Below are 16,264 nucleotides of genomic sequence, written 5' to 3' on the forward strand. Positions count from 1 at the left end.
CACCCAACACACAAACAATTGAGCAGAAAGGAAACATTGCTGCCTTTTCTTATTATTTTGCTTAATACTTGCTCCCGTTGTGGCCCTCAACCTTGCTATTAGAATCTTGACAGGGGACGAAAAGAAAGTCACTTCAGACACTAGCATACGTTTACCAAGGAAGATTGCAAGCTAGTAAATATCAGAATTGTTTGGTCTGGTGTGTGTGCGCATGCAAAAACATCCATAATTATGTCTGCCAAACGTGCAAAATGAACTGTATTTGTGCCCATTCTGGGAGGAGTCTATGCAGAAAGATTAAGACAGCAAGCTCAAGGTGATTTATGGAACCTGAGACTTAAGGTGATCGTTGAATTCTGCATCTTTAAATAGCACCTCTGAAAAAGCCGGTACAAACCAGCGCAAAGGTAAAATTAGAAAAGTTTTCCACTCATGTAAACATTTTTAAAACGCCTCAAGCACATTTGGTTCAGCAATGCGGTTGTAGACAGTTGGTGCTGGTCGCTCCCAAGTGATGCGTCTCTCCGTCCATTTTAAGGTCCAGGCGAAAAGAGCTGTGTCACATTGTTGATGCAATTTATTTTTTAGCAATGATGAAATAGAGCATCCTTTGGATTCCAATGAGACAGAATGAGGTGACATTTTCTGCAGCAGTCGCAAATACGCCTAACAAGGAGGTAATGTGCAAATGGCGGCATTCTTGTTACCACAGGTGGCAGAATGAAAGGAAAGCCTGATTAGACACCCACCGCTGTCGGCTTGGCTTCCTCTGTCATTGAGGAAAAGCTTTTTGTCTTTGAAATATCCTAGACGCCACTATTCTCTCTTGCACATGAATTATTCAGTTTGTGTATTCTTATTGAACTTTATTTTTTTTATGGGTGTGGGACTTGGCCTACTTCTGACTGATGCTCAACAGTTGAGGTGCTCAGCTGGTGATTTTTAGCTTTGCCTTAAAAATATATTCAGAAAGTTTAGGGAGTAAATCCCCAACAAAATGGTGAAACTTTGTTCTCATGTTATATTTGTGTTGCATTAACTTAACTTATTCCCCCTAAAGTGAAGGCATGTGCTCAAACATCCCCATCGACTTATTCATCAATCATTATCTAAGGGAAATTCAAAAGTCAGCACTTTATTAGTTGCTCAGTAGCAGTCAGTGTTTAACCAACTCTCTGCATTATTTGTGTGATCATTGATCTGTCCAAATTCCCCCCCCCATGATTAATTTAGGTTTTTAATTCATCACAGAATTAATCCATTTATTTTTATTTTTTTTAGTATTTTGAATTTAATACCACACAACAAGGCATGATATCCGGTATAATCATCACGGTTGCACTTTCATAACTTTTGCCTCATCGTAGCACATCTTTAATGTTTCCTTCTTCACATTATGTTCAAAGCAAAAAGCCAACACAGTATTTTTTTTTCTGAATGAGATCTGATTTAATGAACATTGTCTTTGTCAAGTTTACATGAGCCTACATCTTTATCCTCATGGGGGCAGTAATAATTTGACTATCAGTTCAAATATAATGCAGTTGCATTCATATCTCTGCATGTATTGGATTATATACAAATGGACAGACTGTGAAACTCAATAAAAATATTTTTTTGACATACTTACATTTACAATTTACATAATCCCACCACTTTAATTTGGGCTGTAACACATGCCCATGGCCCAGCTAATTCAAAATGAGTAATAGAAAAACAAACGACAAAACAATTGTTTACCAATTTCAACATGAAATATTTTGTCATGTATCCAGTCGAAAAGCACTTGCAAACCATTGATTCTGGTTTTATGTTTTACACTACTATATGCACTCTACACATTAGATGGTATACTGTATTTGAAATATATAAATATTCATACAGAAAACAGTACACACACACAAGGAGAACGTAGTAGAATAATTTCAGTCCATCATTATCTTTATTGCTCAATCAAGTAGTTAAAAGGCTAACAGTGTCGTAAGAAAACCGAGAAGCAGAGATGGGATTGAGTTGATTGGTATTTCTGAAGGTGATCTTAAACAGAGGCGCGAGCAATCTCGCAGCAGTCCACCCGGGGCTGGAATAATAACTATCTGCTGCGACAAAGAGAGATGGAGCGATAGAATAATGATGAGAGGAGGATCGAGACAGGCCACGTTTCTATCGTACTCTCCCATGCATCATCATTTCTGCTGCCGGCCAACAAAACCCCTCATCGCAGCCCCTCCTTCTGTTTTTAATGATTCTCCATCCCTATAGCGCAGCCCTCCAACCCATTGGTATTTGTTTAATACGCAAATGACAAGGCACAAAGGCTTCTATTGTGTCCCACATGTCTCAAAGTATGACCCTGGCAAGCCAGCAACGATGCTGCCATGTAAGTTAGCGGGCGGGCAGCTCAGAGGTAGCGCTCCCTCTCTTTTTCTCCGCCTCTCTCTGTCTATGGAGATATGATGGAGCACACTAACACAACCTGACAGGCGGGCCACAAAGACTGCCCTGTTCTCTGCACTAGAGTTGGACTTGCCTTTAGACAGTAGAGGTGATTTGCATGCTTTTGCATTTGAGGGATTGATATTGTCCACCCCATGGGGCATGTCCCCTTTGCAATTCCGTGGTGGCAATTAGTAAAACCTCCATTGTCATGACTGATTACAGCAAAATCTTCCTGGGAGGGGTTTTCCCGGGAAGGATCTGCATTTTTCTTTTTTTTCAAGCTTTAACTTGAATTTCTTTGCCAATTCAGTTTCTGGGAATGCAGACCGCAGGCTTGTGGTTTCTGATGCTCAACGTCCATTGAGAGCCCCAGTTTATATTCCCTTGACCTAAATTCCTCACTCGCATTGTTCTGGTAAAAAAGTCCAAAGAGTTGCATAACAGTGAGCTGTGTGTCTGTTGGCTTAGCTATAGCGAAGCTACTAGACTGTTTGAGTGAACAAGGAGGCCCGCATGACTTGTTTAAAAGTTCAGATGAAATATGAGTTCCTCATCACTCCAATACAGCAAGCAAGCTTATGAACTTGAATTCATTTTTCTCTGTCGTCACTGAAGGGTTGTCTTACAGGAAAAAAATGTTGCTTATTTGTTGTACTGAAGTATGGTCTTCTTCTTCTAGGGAAGGTGCTGAATGCCGATTTGCATCACTACCTCAGTCTGCAGTTCCAGAAGGGGTCCCTGGATCACAAGCTTCAGCAGGTGATCAGGGACAACTTGTACCTGCGCACTATTCCCTGTGAGTAGTCGAGAAATGACTTTTATCAATGTGTAATATTTGTAGCCCAGTCAAGATACTTGCCAATAATTCTAACATTCAGTCCATAGCTTCTTATTGAGTTGGCAACTTGTTCAATTAAGACAACCTCCAGCAACAATGAGATATTAACAAGCAAAGTTTTGCCCTGGGCTTGCTCTTGTGGTTTTGCTTCAAATGAGTTGTAGCTGCTCTGACTCCAGTAGTCCAGCCCGCTCGTCGAATCTAGCTTGAGCCTAAGGAGCATGGCGAAAGGGCGTAGAAGCATGACTTTCTACTTCAACACCCAGCCTGAAGCCTTATTAAATGTTGTACTTGGCTCTCATAATGATGACAGGAGCGGAAGAGTGCCAGTGGTGCGCGGCCACCAGGTAATCCATCACATCTTGGCAGAATCCCAAACTCCATCCTCAGTGCCAGCCACATCTCACCTTTTAGACTGTATGTCCTTCATGGGTGTGGAATCAACACTACACGTGTCGCACTGGAAGATAAGAAGCAAAGAAAAAGAGAATTGATGGAATTAGCGTACCTTAAAGGTCACGTTTTTAACAGGGAATAATAAATAATGTAATGTAATGTCATATAATATGATATGTGATGTGATGTGATATAATTTAATATAATATAATATAATATAATATAATATAATATAATATAATATAATATAATATAATATAATATAATATAATATAATATAATATAATATAATATAATATAATATAATATAATATAATATAATATAATATAATATAATTAATATAATATAATTAATATAATATAATTAATATAATATAATTAATATAATATAATATAATTTATTATTATATATTATTATATGATATAATATATTTTTCCATTGTGTTGACAGTTCAACCTGTGCACGTGTATCAGTTTTGCTCTCTCTAAGATTATGCATTTGACATTTCTTGACGTTTGCCCAGCTTTAACCACCGCATATGCATGGGAGGGACTGGATAATAAAAATTGAAGAGAGTTGAAAAATGTCTTTTTTGTAGGTCTTGTCACCTCTCCCTATTGCTGTCAGACAGAATAAACCATTACCCCTTTAGCAAACTGAGTTGTTTTAGAAGTGATAGCCCACAGCGGTATCAGGGCTGGATGTTGGTGCAGAAGGAAAATGAAGAATGGGGACATTAAATGCAAAGTTAAATTCCCTCATGTGTGCAAAGCAGCCAGATAGCAGAGCGACTCGGCCGAGGCTCCGTAAAAGCCCCCGATTACAGCTCAAATGATGCTAAGCAGAGTTGGCACATTAAGAAGCGTGAAGTATTTTCCATAACAATGTGTTTCCAGCATCTCAAAGATGAGTGCATCATCAAGGCAATATGTGCTACTTTCTTAATGAGAGGCAGCAGTTTGCGAGCATTGTTATTTCATGAAAGTAACAGCAACAATGTTCCGGGACCAGAAACACCGCCTTGTGTCTTAGGTTGAGGAAGTTATTTTGAGATGTCACAGTTGCTTCAACATTGTCTCATTTTAACAGCCGCTGGCATCTGTTGTCATATATATATTTTTTGAACTCCCAAAACTTAATGACAAGCGGGAGCAAATCTTCTCTAATGCGTTTGGATTTTCATTTCCCATTAGAACTGAGGTTCCATATGGGTTTTGAAAAAAAACCCTCATATTTACGTTCCACCAGCATTTATTGAATAACTACAACACAGTTCTCAGACACCGGCACTAATAAGATGAATAACATTTTTCATACTCTTATGTTTTATCCCAAGTCGAGTAGATGTGACATCCCTGTAGCCACTTCATAGCGTCTCCACTAGTTTTCTGGTTGGTTCTTCTAAAGTGTGCTGTTGTTTGCAGGTACAACTCGGCAACCCAGAGAGGGGGAAGTTCCTGGAGTGGACTACAACTTCATCAGTGTGGAAGAGTTCCGTAACCTGGAAGAATGTGGACTGCTACTAGAGAGTGGAACTTATGATGGTATTTCATTTTATTTATATTATGAGCAAATTTGACTTTTTAAATGAATATTGAAACCGGACCAAATAACTCTCGCTCTTTTTTAACCACCCACTAAAAATGTAATTTGGTGAAATGAAAATAATGGTCTCGCGTTTTCCTCTCTATATGGGCGCTCAGGTTACTTTTTCTATTGGTCGTCATAGGAACGTAAAATCATACTTGTGTTGTTGCTGTGTGAAACAAGCCAAGTTAATATGTAGCCAGGTGATATGCATGGGGTGTGTGTGAGTGTCCGCTCCCTGTCCCAAATGGGCCCCTGGTGACCAGCCCTTCAACCCTGAAGCCATAAACCAGTCAGTAAGATGAGTAATAGAGCTCTGCCCTCACCTCATAATGCAGCACACGCATCCTTATATTGATCCCCGACATTCACAAGCTCCCAGAAGTTTAATTATCGTCGCTAAATGCCAATACCGTGACTGAGATATAAATCTGAAACAGCAAAAAAAAAAAGGATGCGAGAGGGACAGAGGCAGAGCAATAATTGACTCAAAAAAAAAAACCTTTGCTGAGCCTCACAGCATTGACAGAAAAGTTTACAGTTTATGAATTATTCACAATAGAGGTATGTCTTGCCAAAATTCCTTCAGGTAAAACAGATGTTTCCAGTCCATCAGAAACCCCCAATGGTTATGGTCAGAAACAAAAAATATTGCAGCTGTAGGAACACGGACTACTTCAAATCACATTAAATGTCAACGTTTCTTGTTAAAGGCAGAACTACAGAAAAAAGAATTACCTTTAGAACCTTAAAAATGATCACTAGAAACATCCTGTATAATTTTATTTAAAAAAAAAAAAAATGAGTTCGATCTTTTTTTTATGTTGTCTTTTTCCTATTATTTCATTTCCACAATGGGACTATCAAAAAAAAGTACCTTCCAATAATTGTTTTGCCTCGTACCTAAATATAAAAATATCACGGATGACATTCAGTATCCAAAAGGGCCTAAGAAATGTCAAGATAAAGGTAGATACTTAACAATTGTAGGCTAGAGTTTTTTAAGTACCTCATGGGCCACTGGGCTACTCTAATGATGCAGTGGAGATGACTGAATTTCTTAAATAGCAGAGGCAACAACTACTCGACAATTATAGTCCATGCTTGTGTGTCTGTCAAGGGACGGTTGGTCAGAAAATGAAGATGATAAAATCCTTGTTGTTAATAAAAACAAACACAAATTCATCCTTCCCCTGCCAATCATGAACTGCACTGGGAATGTAATTTTCCACCCCAGTGTTTTTCTGCTCCACAAAGCCCACAACTGTTTCTAAATGAGACCAGTGTTTATGTTGCAGACTTTGTAGAGTCATGAGGCGAAGCTGCATTGCTGTTTATTAGATAGAAAGAAGGCGGGCGGCCTGCCAAAAGTCACCGAGTTGGGAGGGAACCGAGGTGCTGCGCTGGCAACTGCTAACAACTTAGAGTTAACAAAAGGAATTCTCTTTACAGCATATAGACAAGTGCCAAATAAAAAAAGAAAAGTGTCAAGGGGAGTGTTGTTAATGAGATGTCCCCAGACGATCTGTGATTGGGAACAGAGGAATGCAGGGTTGGAATAGGTAACTGAAGCTCGGCCACAGCGGCCATTCATGCCAAACGGCGCAACAGTGCCAAAGCAAGCTTGGCCTCATATGCCTCTCCCAATCAGAGACTGGGGAGACTGGGCACTGCAACAGAGAGTGGAGCTCCATCCTCAATCATTAATGAAGGTCTTTGTGGCTGGCAAGGAAGCATTTTTAAATTTGTACGGAAATTTTGTTCTGCATTTACCCGCGTCAGCCGTAGACAATATATACTGAGTATTCACCAGTGTTTTCTGAACAATTTTATGGGTTTGTCAATTTTTTTTGGTTTCTTTTACGAACCCCCTGAGAGCCAATACTCTATCAAATGTATTATTATTATTATTATAAAAATTACATTAAAATATTTAACATCTAAAATATACAGTATATATTCTAAAATTTTAATATTTTTTTTATTTCATCATTTTAGTTTTAAAACTTAATTTAATGTGCCTCATTTTACAAAAAATTCGACTTACAGGCACTGGGAACAACTTGTGTTTGTGAGTTGAGAACTACCTGTACTCTTGCCAGATTTGCATGAATGAGAAATGTAACAAATATTTTCATTAAGAAAAAAAATGACACAAATGATGAATTATAAACACAATGACTTGTGAAGAAGTCAGTTCTGGCCAAGAAGTTGCAAGTCCTCAAAGTCGTGACTTGCGGCAAGTCATGTGACTCGGCCTGCACACCTCTAATATTTATTATTCCTTGCGGGTGCACCCGCCTAGAGAGCACTCTTACCCTAAATTACACGATGATTAACTATTCACATTTGAAAAGTAAACAAAAGTAAACAAGATGTCTGTTGGGATTCAAGCTAATTTCACAAAGCTTCTAAAACCCCCAACTCCTCAAAGACACTACACACATTAGTAGAAACAATTAGCCTGCAGACGCTTTAGTTCCCCTTTTTTTTTGAGCGTGCATGGTTTTAGACTACTCTACAAACCGCAAACATCTCCTTAAGCTACCATTTGCATCGTGACTAATGAGCTCAGTAGCATTGGCCTAGTACCCATCTGACAGCAGGTGTCCTCATGCACATTATATGGCTGAGCATCATAAAATACATTTGTACCAAGATGAGTAAACTTTCAAATGGTTGTGCTTTTTCAAGTAGGACACTTGTGTGTGGATTCCCCTTTTTGTTTCATTTTACATTTACAGTATGGTAAAGAACTCGTTCGTATCCCCCCCCTTATCTTCCTGTGGCCTTGTGTGAGGAGGTCCAACTTCTCCAAAAGTATATTTGAGGAAGGATGAAAATGAGTGGTGCTCTTGATGCACTGTGCACGCTCACTCCGTGCAGTTAGCTCTGCACTGCCTTGGGCGGCGGGATGACAGAAAAGGCCGATGGACTTAAAAGGGAGATGTCAGGCTTTCAAAACTTTCTTTTTTAATAAGCAATATATCTCTTCATTGTTTTTTTTTCTCCCACAGAGCCTAATAGAATTATAAAAGGCTAACGTTTACATAACATGCACACAAGAATGATTTGTAATGCATAGCTTTAGAAAGACAAAAAATGCACTTGAAGATTGAGTGATGTTATGTCAGACTTCAGTGATTTTAAAATTTTACTTCGGATCTATAAATCATTGAATGCTTCGGGTCCTGAATACATTAATGAAATGCCAATTGAATATGAACCCAGTAAAGCTCTGAGGTTTGCAATTAGGGGAGCCTGGGAGTGCACAGTAAATGCAGCCTATTTCAATTTTAGTTTTGAGAATTTAGCCTAGCAGAGGTGTCTTTAAACAGGACAAGTCGGAAACTCATAGCCTACCAGAGGTTGCAATTCTAAAAGTTAGATGGCAAAAATTTGGGAGATGTGCCAGACGTTCCTTCTTAAACAAGATCATCTAGTATGTGACAATCGTGTTACTTTACAGTTCAAATTTGATTTCTCTAGGTAACTACTATGGAACGCCTAAACCGCCTGCCGAGCCGAGCCCCGTGCAGCCGGACTTGGTGGACCAGGTCTTGTTTGACGAGGAATTTGACAATGAAGTCCAACGAAAGCGCACAACCTCAGTCAGCAAGATGGACAGGAAGGATAGTGCGGCCCCAGAGGAGGAGGATGAAGACGAAAGGCCTCCAATGGTTAACGGTCAAGCTGGTGAGACAAACATTGTCCTTTATTTCCCCTCACGAAATTACAGAGCAAAATATGACTTCCATTTGAATAAAACTACTTTGCAACATGCGTGAGCTAATGACACAGATTTGGACACCCAATCAAGGTAAATAGGCATTTGCAAGTCACTTACTGCCCTGTCTAGATTGTGCGACCTGCTGGCAGAAACGGGGGGTTGGACAAATGCGAGAAGGTAATTGAGCATGTAGCAGATCGTCCCATTTTGCAAGATACACATCATCAGCGTAGCTCTGGGTGGTCAGAGAGGGAAAGTAGGAGCCTATCGTAACAAAAGATGGAGGAGAGAAGCATTGCATCTTAAAGCCAATGAATATGCCTGCACTGTACATCATTTATGCCTACTGTGCACACAGAAGGGGGGGGGGCTGTGTGTTTTCTTGTATAAATGAGGGCAAAATGTCAGCAAAGCGCTTTTGTCAAGTATTATCTTTGTCATTCAATCCCAGCGGATACGCAAAGGGAGCGATCAATGAGCCGCTGAAGGTGGTCAGATGAGAACTTACAGATAGGGGGTCCATACTCACACATGATCATAACAAAGTCGCCGTGCCGTGCCGTGGCGTGCCGTGCCGTGCTGTGCCCTGCCCGGGCTGAAACGTTGGTCAGCTCTGCTATTGCCCGGGAGGCAGTTCCTCCCATATCACTGCTGACGTGCAAATTCTATGGCAATTGCTACGCTCCTCTCTGTGTACTCTCCATGCCCCCCCACCCCCATTTCTCGCTCTCTCTCCCTCTCTCTCTCGACCCTTTCCTCTTTCGGTGGATGCAACCACAGAGGAAGAGCAACTTCTGCAGGAGCTGGGCACCATGCAAGGAGCCCAAAGGACATCAAATGTTCCCACATTCTCACCTCCTGTCTCCTTCTCCTTCTACCACCTCCCGTACCCATATTCCCACCCACTTCCCCTTTCTGTCTCTGTACCGGTGTCCCTGGCGGCATGTCGGGCCGCGACAGACCACAACAAGGACAAGGCGGACTGGAGGAAGTCTGTGCCCAGCTACAATCAGTCGGCTGCGGCCATGGACCTGCGAGCATGGAGTGCCATGGCACAGGATGATAGTCAGGAGCCCCTGCCAAAGAACTGGGAAATGGCCTACACAGAGACTGGCATGGTCTATTTTATAGAGTGAGTAGCCCGAACACTGCTCGGCTTTGGTCTAATTGCTCTCCCATTGCATGAACGCCCAACAGACTCCTGACTCCTCTTAGCCCAATTCCTCTGAAGCATAGTCCAAAAATATTCACCCAAGTCATTTATACATCATAATAAGCCAGGTCAGTTCTGGTCGCACTTCCTCGTATCAGTCTGGTGAAAGTATCTGCAGGATCAGCTGTTGTTTGACTTTCATTGGCCCTGTGGTGAAGATTTTTTACCTGGCTGGCCCACATCGTTTTAATTAGCTGTTTTCTTTGTGCCACAACGCATTCTCGGATTTAATATTACCGACGCATTCCGAGTACACCGTATGATCTCGTAATCTACGTACGTGTGTATCTATTTTCAATGAGCCTTTAAATCTTTTAGCCTCCAAGAGATGCTCAAGTAGCTTGGGTAATATAGTGCCACTAATTGCTTAATCGTCACATTATCTTTTTAATGATCTTGACAAAGCCTGAAGAGGAATTTTGTCTTTGTGCAGCCATAACAGCAAAACCACAACCTGGCTGGACCCGCGACTCGCCAAGAAGGCCAAAGCTCCTGAGAAATGCGAAGAAGGAGGTGAGACATAATTTGACGGATTGAGTTGCTCAGTATTGCCAATAAAATGTATTTTTCTTTAGAGATGTTCCGATCCAATCCACTGAATTGTAGAGGTGTCAAATTAATAGATTAATTGACAAGTAAACGATTATCAAATGAATTGACAACTATTTTCATAATTGAGTAATCGTTTCGAGCTAGTACAAATCTTCTGATTTCAGCCTCTCAACAGTTTTTATTCTCTGATTTCTGTTGTCCATGAAAACAGAGTGATTATTGTTTATGTTGCACCAAAATAAGACGTTTGCAAACGACACTAGTAGCTCGCAATCTACTTAATGGGCTCCTCGTAGCTCCCAAACTCTACAAGTTGGGCAACTTGGTACTTGCTTACTCTTACTTTCATGCAATTGGGCAAATTAGACAAAGCCATCATTTAACAACTTCTCCGGACTCCCCGTATAGCCGATGCCGATTTTCTTTCCTGATAAATTGGCAACACTGCAGAGTTAGCAATTGAAGAGTGGAACCAGCATTTCCTTCCTGGGTGTAGTATCTGCTCCCTCTAAAGGCTTGTGGCGTAAACGCAGAGCGCTCATCAGTGCCGCCATCTTAACACAAAAGCAATTCCTCCAAGGATTCTTTTGCTTCACAGAAGCGGGAACTTGAGATGACGCTCACGTACACACCTGCCCAAACAAAGACCCTTATTTTTCTAGCTGTAACAATTGCCCCCTTCCCTCTGTCATTTGAAAGTGCAGAGAATAAAACAAGCAATCTATCCACAAGGTGAAAAGATTTTTCAAGGACCCATGAAGTTCTCACTCTTGTTTTGCTTCCCTCTAGAGTTGCCCTACGGCTGGGAGAGGATTGAGGACCCCCAGTATGGCACCTACTACGTAGAGTGAGTAAACATCTCCTGTATTAGAAGCATCCAAAAGGGAAGTTGAAAATGGGGGTGTTAGAGGAGATGACGTAATATGTGCTCGTTGAGTCATAGTGAATGGACTCGGTGAGCGGCTTCGATTTATGGCACTTATTTAGCGGTAGAGGCAAAGGTGCTGATGAGTCCGATGCGGATGACGCGGCCTATGCTCCCAATTTCCCACAGCCCCTCAAAGCAGGAAAATATAACAAACAATTCAAGTGTTGGGGGCCCTGCATGGGAAACAAGGGGAGATTCTTTTCTGATCAAGACTACAAATCAATGTTTCATTTTGCTTCCCATTACCGCGGACAAAGAAGCGTAGGGGGAGGATCAAGGCCTCTGTTTATACAAGAGGGTCAACGAGAGGCTGCGTTGCTTCTCCCATGTCTCTGCCTCTTTGTCTGGCCGGGTGATCATGAGTTGCAGTGATGAGGGAGTATGAATAGATAGCAAAGTGGTCCTTCGTGCACGTGCGGGAAAAGCGTGTGGCCTGTTTCATTTCATTTGCTGACACACATTATGGGCTCCATCACGTTGGTTGTTGTCATTGCGAAACACGAGGATGGTTAGTTTTGCTTTGCAATATTTCACGTGTGTCGTCCTGCAGCCATATCAACCAGAAGACTCAATTCGAGAATCCAGTCCTTGAAGCAAAGAGGAAGGCGAGCGTCGAGACGCCCTCTGCAACATCCTCGACAACGGCCACGCCCTCAGGTGAAAAACACAGCAGAAACACCCTCCATTGCACCGAGCAGTGGAATGATGGCATTTCTCTTCTGTAGCATCACTGACTGACTGCCCTTTGCGCATCTCGTCCCTCCCGCTGAGATGTGTTAGGAGTTGACAGGCTGCTTATAAACAGCTGCCCTCTGAAGCAATGATAGTCAATTTGCATAATGGAGCCGAGCTGCACTGGGCGACGGAACTCATTTTGGCAGACAGATATTAAATTCTGAGGGCTCTGGAGTCTCTTTGAAAGCAGAACCAGAGCAGTTAAAAGTAACTTGTAAAACCCGTATTGCATTTTCTTCATCAGTTCGTCATTTCCTCCCCTAAGTGAACGCTGCCGTGTTTTGTTATGCAAGCGAGGGATAATATTTACGTTTTCCGCGCAAATGAAAGACAAGGATATTAGTATTCTAGTAGCCGCTGTATTTTCCAGCAGCCGAGGATCTTTGTAGTCTGTGGATGAAACGGCTTTTATTTATGTGCTGCCAAACTCTGCTTCAATACACAATCTCCACCTCCATGCCCTTTGTTAATGAGAACGAATAATAACCAGCGAGCTTGTGGACGAGCGTGAAGTGGCTTCTAAACAGTGTTCTGCCAATCTGACCTATCAGACAAAACGGCGAGCGAGCACGACAGCGCCGCCCTCCATCCTAATTACGGCCCTGACAATCCTGTCTGACATTTTATATAATTACTTCACCCCCTGAGATGTCACTGTCCCACGGTGGCCCACGGCTTAATTACCACCATGTAAACATGAATTGCATGTACCGTGCGCACCCCATCACCCTTTAGTGTTGTTTTATTCGCAAACTATTTGTTCAAACGGATTTATTGAAGGAAGTCGGTTTGTCAACAGGTCAGTTCGTTTGAGCTCACGCACGCTAGCCAGAAGTGGAACTGTGGCGTGCTGTTATGTAGTATAAATCTTTGGCAAAGGACGTCGTTGGTTCGTAGTATGCAAATAAATCAGAGACGACTCTGCCCCGAGTGTTTCTAACCGTGCACGTCATCGGCATCTGCTTCTCCGTGCAAGCGAACGACTAATGTTTATTCAAGCCAAATGAAAACAAACACACGTACCAATATGTTGGACTCCACGTAAATTAATGTAAGGAGAGGTGATGCATGTACATGCCTATTATTATACATATTATTTATCATTGCTATTTTATCACTATATAACTTATTATATCACTATTTTTTATGTCCTAACACAGGGATTTTCAACTGGTGGTCCGCGGCGCTCTTTTTTTTTTATCGAAAATTAATTTATTATTTAGGCTTGATTTATTTTCAAGCTAATTTTGTGAGTCATTTACTCATCCGAATTATGTCAAACGTCGCTGAGATTCCCAAAATAGACATACAGATGCAAATAAATAGCCTGTATAGGTTCAGCCTCCTGAAATAATATTCCGGGTTGCTTCTTTGTCATAATGGTGGTCTCTTGGACAAAACCAGTTGAAAACCCCTGTCCTAATATAACATGACATGCTGTCTTCTATGATAGTGTATTGTCGCATGAAAGCAAACAGATGGCACGTTTTAAGCTTTTCACTTTCTTCACATCACACAAACATTGACACATCCACACAAGCATATGCGACACATTAACAGCTTTTAGGAGATTTGTGGACTTGCAAGAGGCAAATCTTCATTCACAATTTCTGTAAATGACATTTCTTCTACCTGCGACAGAGGAGCCTGCTCACGGAGTGCAACGCTTCACACGAGACCCATCTCAGCTGCAGGGGTCCGTCTATCAAACCGCACTTCGAAAAAGCCCCCAGGGCTTCGGCTTCACTATTATCGGAGGCGACCGTCCAGACGAGTTTCTCCAGGTCAAAAATGTCCTTCCTGATGGGCCTGCTGCACACGACAAGAAAATTGCCTCTGGTATGGGTCCCTTTATGTTACTTTGGTACCTCTGTGGACATGTCAAAGAGGCTGAAGGATAGATGAAGAAAGAAACAAGACTCTTTCAAGTGCTAACCTAGTTTTCATTTTTTTTGGTACACGTATGTACTGTATGTGCAAGATATTTTAGTTTTTGTCAATGCATGATCAAAGGTAATTGAGGAAATATAGAAATTCCTTTTCTGGCAGCTTCCATCCAATCTTTGAAACATGTTCAAAGGTAATTTCTCTTCTGAACAAAATTGCTTTGGATTATAACGAAAACATTCTACTTGAGTAGGTAGAAGTACATTACCAGCCAAATATTTGGAAACACCTCCAAATTAAAATGCTCGCAAACGCATTAAGAGGTCAAGAAATTAAAGCTATTATTTTTGATCATGCACAGCTTTGAACTGGAAGTCAGGTCATAAAGCATCATAAATCTTACAGAGAAAATACCGAGATGTGCAAAGCTGTTATCTCAGCAAAATGCGCCTTCTTGAAAACTCTAACTAAATGATCAAACATTCTGTTTACCAAATGACTGATTTTATCCGAGACAAGATTCTCTTAGCGCACTTAAATGCTCTACCAAGGCATCTTTTTTGATAATGGTCCATTAAATGCATCAGCATTTACATTCCTAAGGCAGCTTTATGTACCCTGAGCGCATAAACATGCGAGGGCTCTCTCTTTCCGTGGTGGAGCGCAGGGGCTGTAGAACTTGCTCCGATAAGGAAAATCTGATCTGTGTTTGTCAGGGGAGTGTATTGATTGTGTGGGAAGGTTGAGACAAGCGTATCGGTCAGCATTTAAAATCGGCTCTCCAGACCTATTCTGTGAGCTATTCATCAGCCAAGCTCCTTTTACAAACAGGCGCATGCGATTGTGATCTCTTTTCGAACCTTCTCACCATTTCTCTCAAATAAATCGAAACATGCTTGATTGGGCTCTTCCAGGTGACGTGATTGTTGACATCAATCGGACATGTGTGCTGGGGAAGACGCATGCTGACGTGGTGCAGATGTTCCAATCCATCCCCATCAACCAGTATGTCGACATGGTCCTGTGCCGTGGTTACCCGCTGCCTGAGGATTCTGGCAGCGGCGAGGACGTGTCCAAGGACTCTTCTCCGGCCGCTTCCAAACCTCAGGACCCGCAACCCGTCGGAACCCTCCCCAGGCAGACTGCTGCGGTACCGCCCATGACTAACGGAGGGCGTCACCAACACCACCATTCGCACCATCACCACCATCACCCTCCTCATGTCCACAACCAAGAGTGTGCAGATGCCACCTTGCTTCAACCCGAGCTCATCAGCGTGCCTTTATTGAAAGGCCCTGGGGGTTTTGGTTTTGCTATTGCTGACTGCCCCCTGGGCCAAAAGGTGAAGATGATTCTAGACGCGCAGTGGTGTCGCGGTCTGCTGAAGGGTGATGTCATCAAAGAGATGAACAGACAGAACGTGCAGACGCTGAGTCACTCGCAGGTGGTGGACATCCTCAAGGACTTGCCCGTAGGAAGTGAAGTCAACGTGCTGGTGCTCCGAGGAGGTGAGTGACAAAGAAAAACAAATGTGGACACCAACTAAGTTAAGTTTGTTTGTCTTCTCACATTGTCATGAATTACACAAGGAAAATGATTTGGAGATTCACAACAGGTTGATTCACAAATGGAGCGATAGTTATATTAAAACGGTCGTTTACATCGTGCAGTCCACATTTGGACTTCATATGATCAATGCTACTCTGCCATAGTGAGCCTTCAGGAAGTGCAATATGTTCTCAAAGATGTCCCGATCCGATCATGTAATCAGTAATCCAATCACGTGAATTTCAGCTGAGCGAGGATCGAGGCAAAAAAAAAAAGTTTCTTAAAATTGGCCAAGTAACCCAAAGCTGTAAAGATCTTGTCAAATGGAACAGAAATAGCAAAGCATTAATTGTGTTTGGAAGACAAAAAATTACCTGTAGGATTAAAAAAAAAAACTCAGGGTAGGCCAA

The 16,264-nt window shown here is 41.9% G+C and overlaps 1 protein-coding gene across 2 annotated transcripts in view; it reads left to right on the plus strand.

Moving 5' to 3' along the window:
* Nucleotides 1-16,264, plus strand: part of magi3a (membrane associated guanylate kinase, WW and PDZ domain containing 3a) — a 55,647-nt gene that overhangs the window by 30,093 nt on the left and 9,290 nt on the right. For both annotated transcript variants that reach the window (XM_061303288.1, XM_061303297.1), the window contains exons 2-10: nucleotides 3,119-3,235; nucleotides 5,099-5,218; nucleotides 8,751-8,957; nucleotides 9,952-10,123; nucleotides 10,638-10,717; nucleotides 11,546-11,603; nucleotides 12,235-12,341; nucleotides 14,061-14,258; nucleotides 15,221-15,814. In XM_061303288.1, the coding sequence (XP_061159272.1) occupies nucleotides 3,119-3,235; nucleotides 5,099-5,218; nucleotides 8,751-8,957; nucleotides 9,952-10,123; nucleotides 10,638-10,717; nucleotides 11,546-11,603; nucleotides 12,235-12,341; nucleotides 14,061-14,258; nucleotides 15,221-15,814 (1,653 nt within the window). The remainder of the gene's footprint in view (nucleotides 1-3,118; nucleotides 3,236-5,098; nucleotides 5,219-8,750; nucleotides 8,958-9,951; nucleotides 10,124-10,637; nucleotides 10,718-11,545; nucleotides 11,604-12,234; nucleotides 12,342-14,060; nucleotides 14,259-15,220; nucleotides 15,815-16,264) is intronic.

This window comes from Syngnathus typhle, linkage group LG2 (genome assembly GCF_033458585.1).
Source record: "Syngnathus typhle isolate RoL2023-S1 ecotype Sweden linkage group LG2, RoL_Styp_1.0, whole genome shotgun sequence".
NCBI classification, from domain to species: domain Eukaryota; kingdom Metazoa; phylum Chordata; class Actinopteri; order Syngnathiformes; family Syngnathidae; genus Syngnathus; species Syngnathus typhle.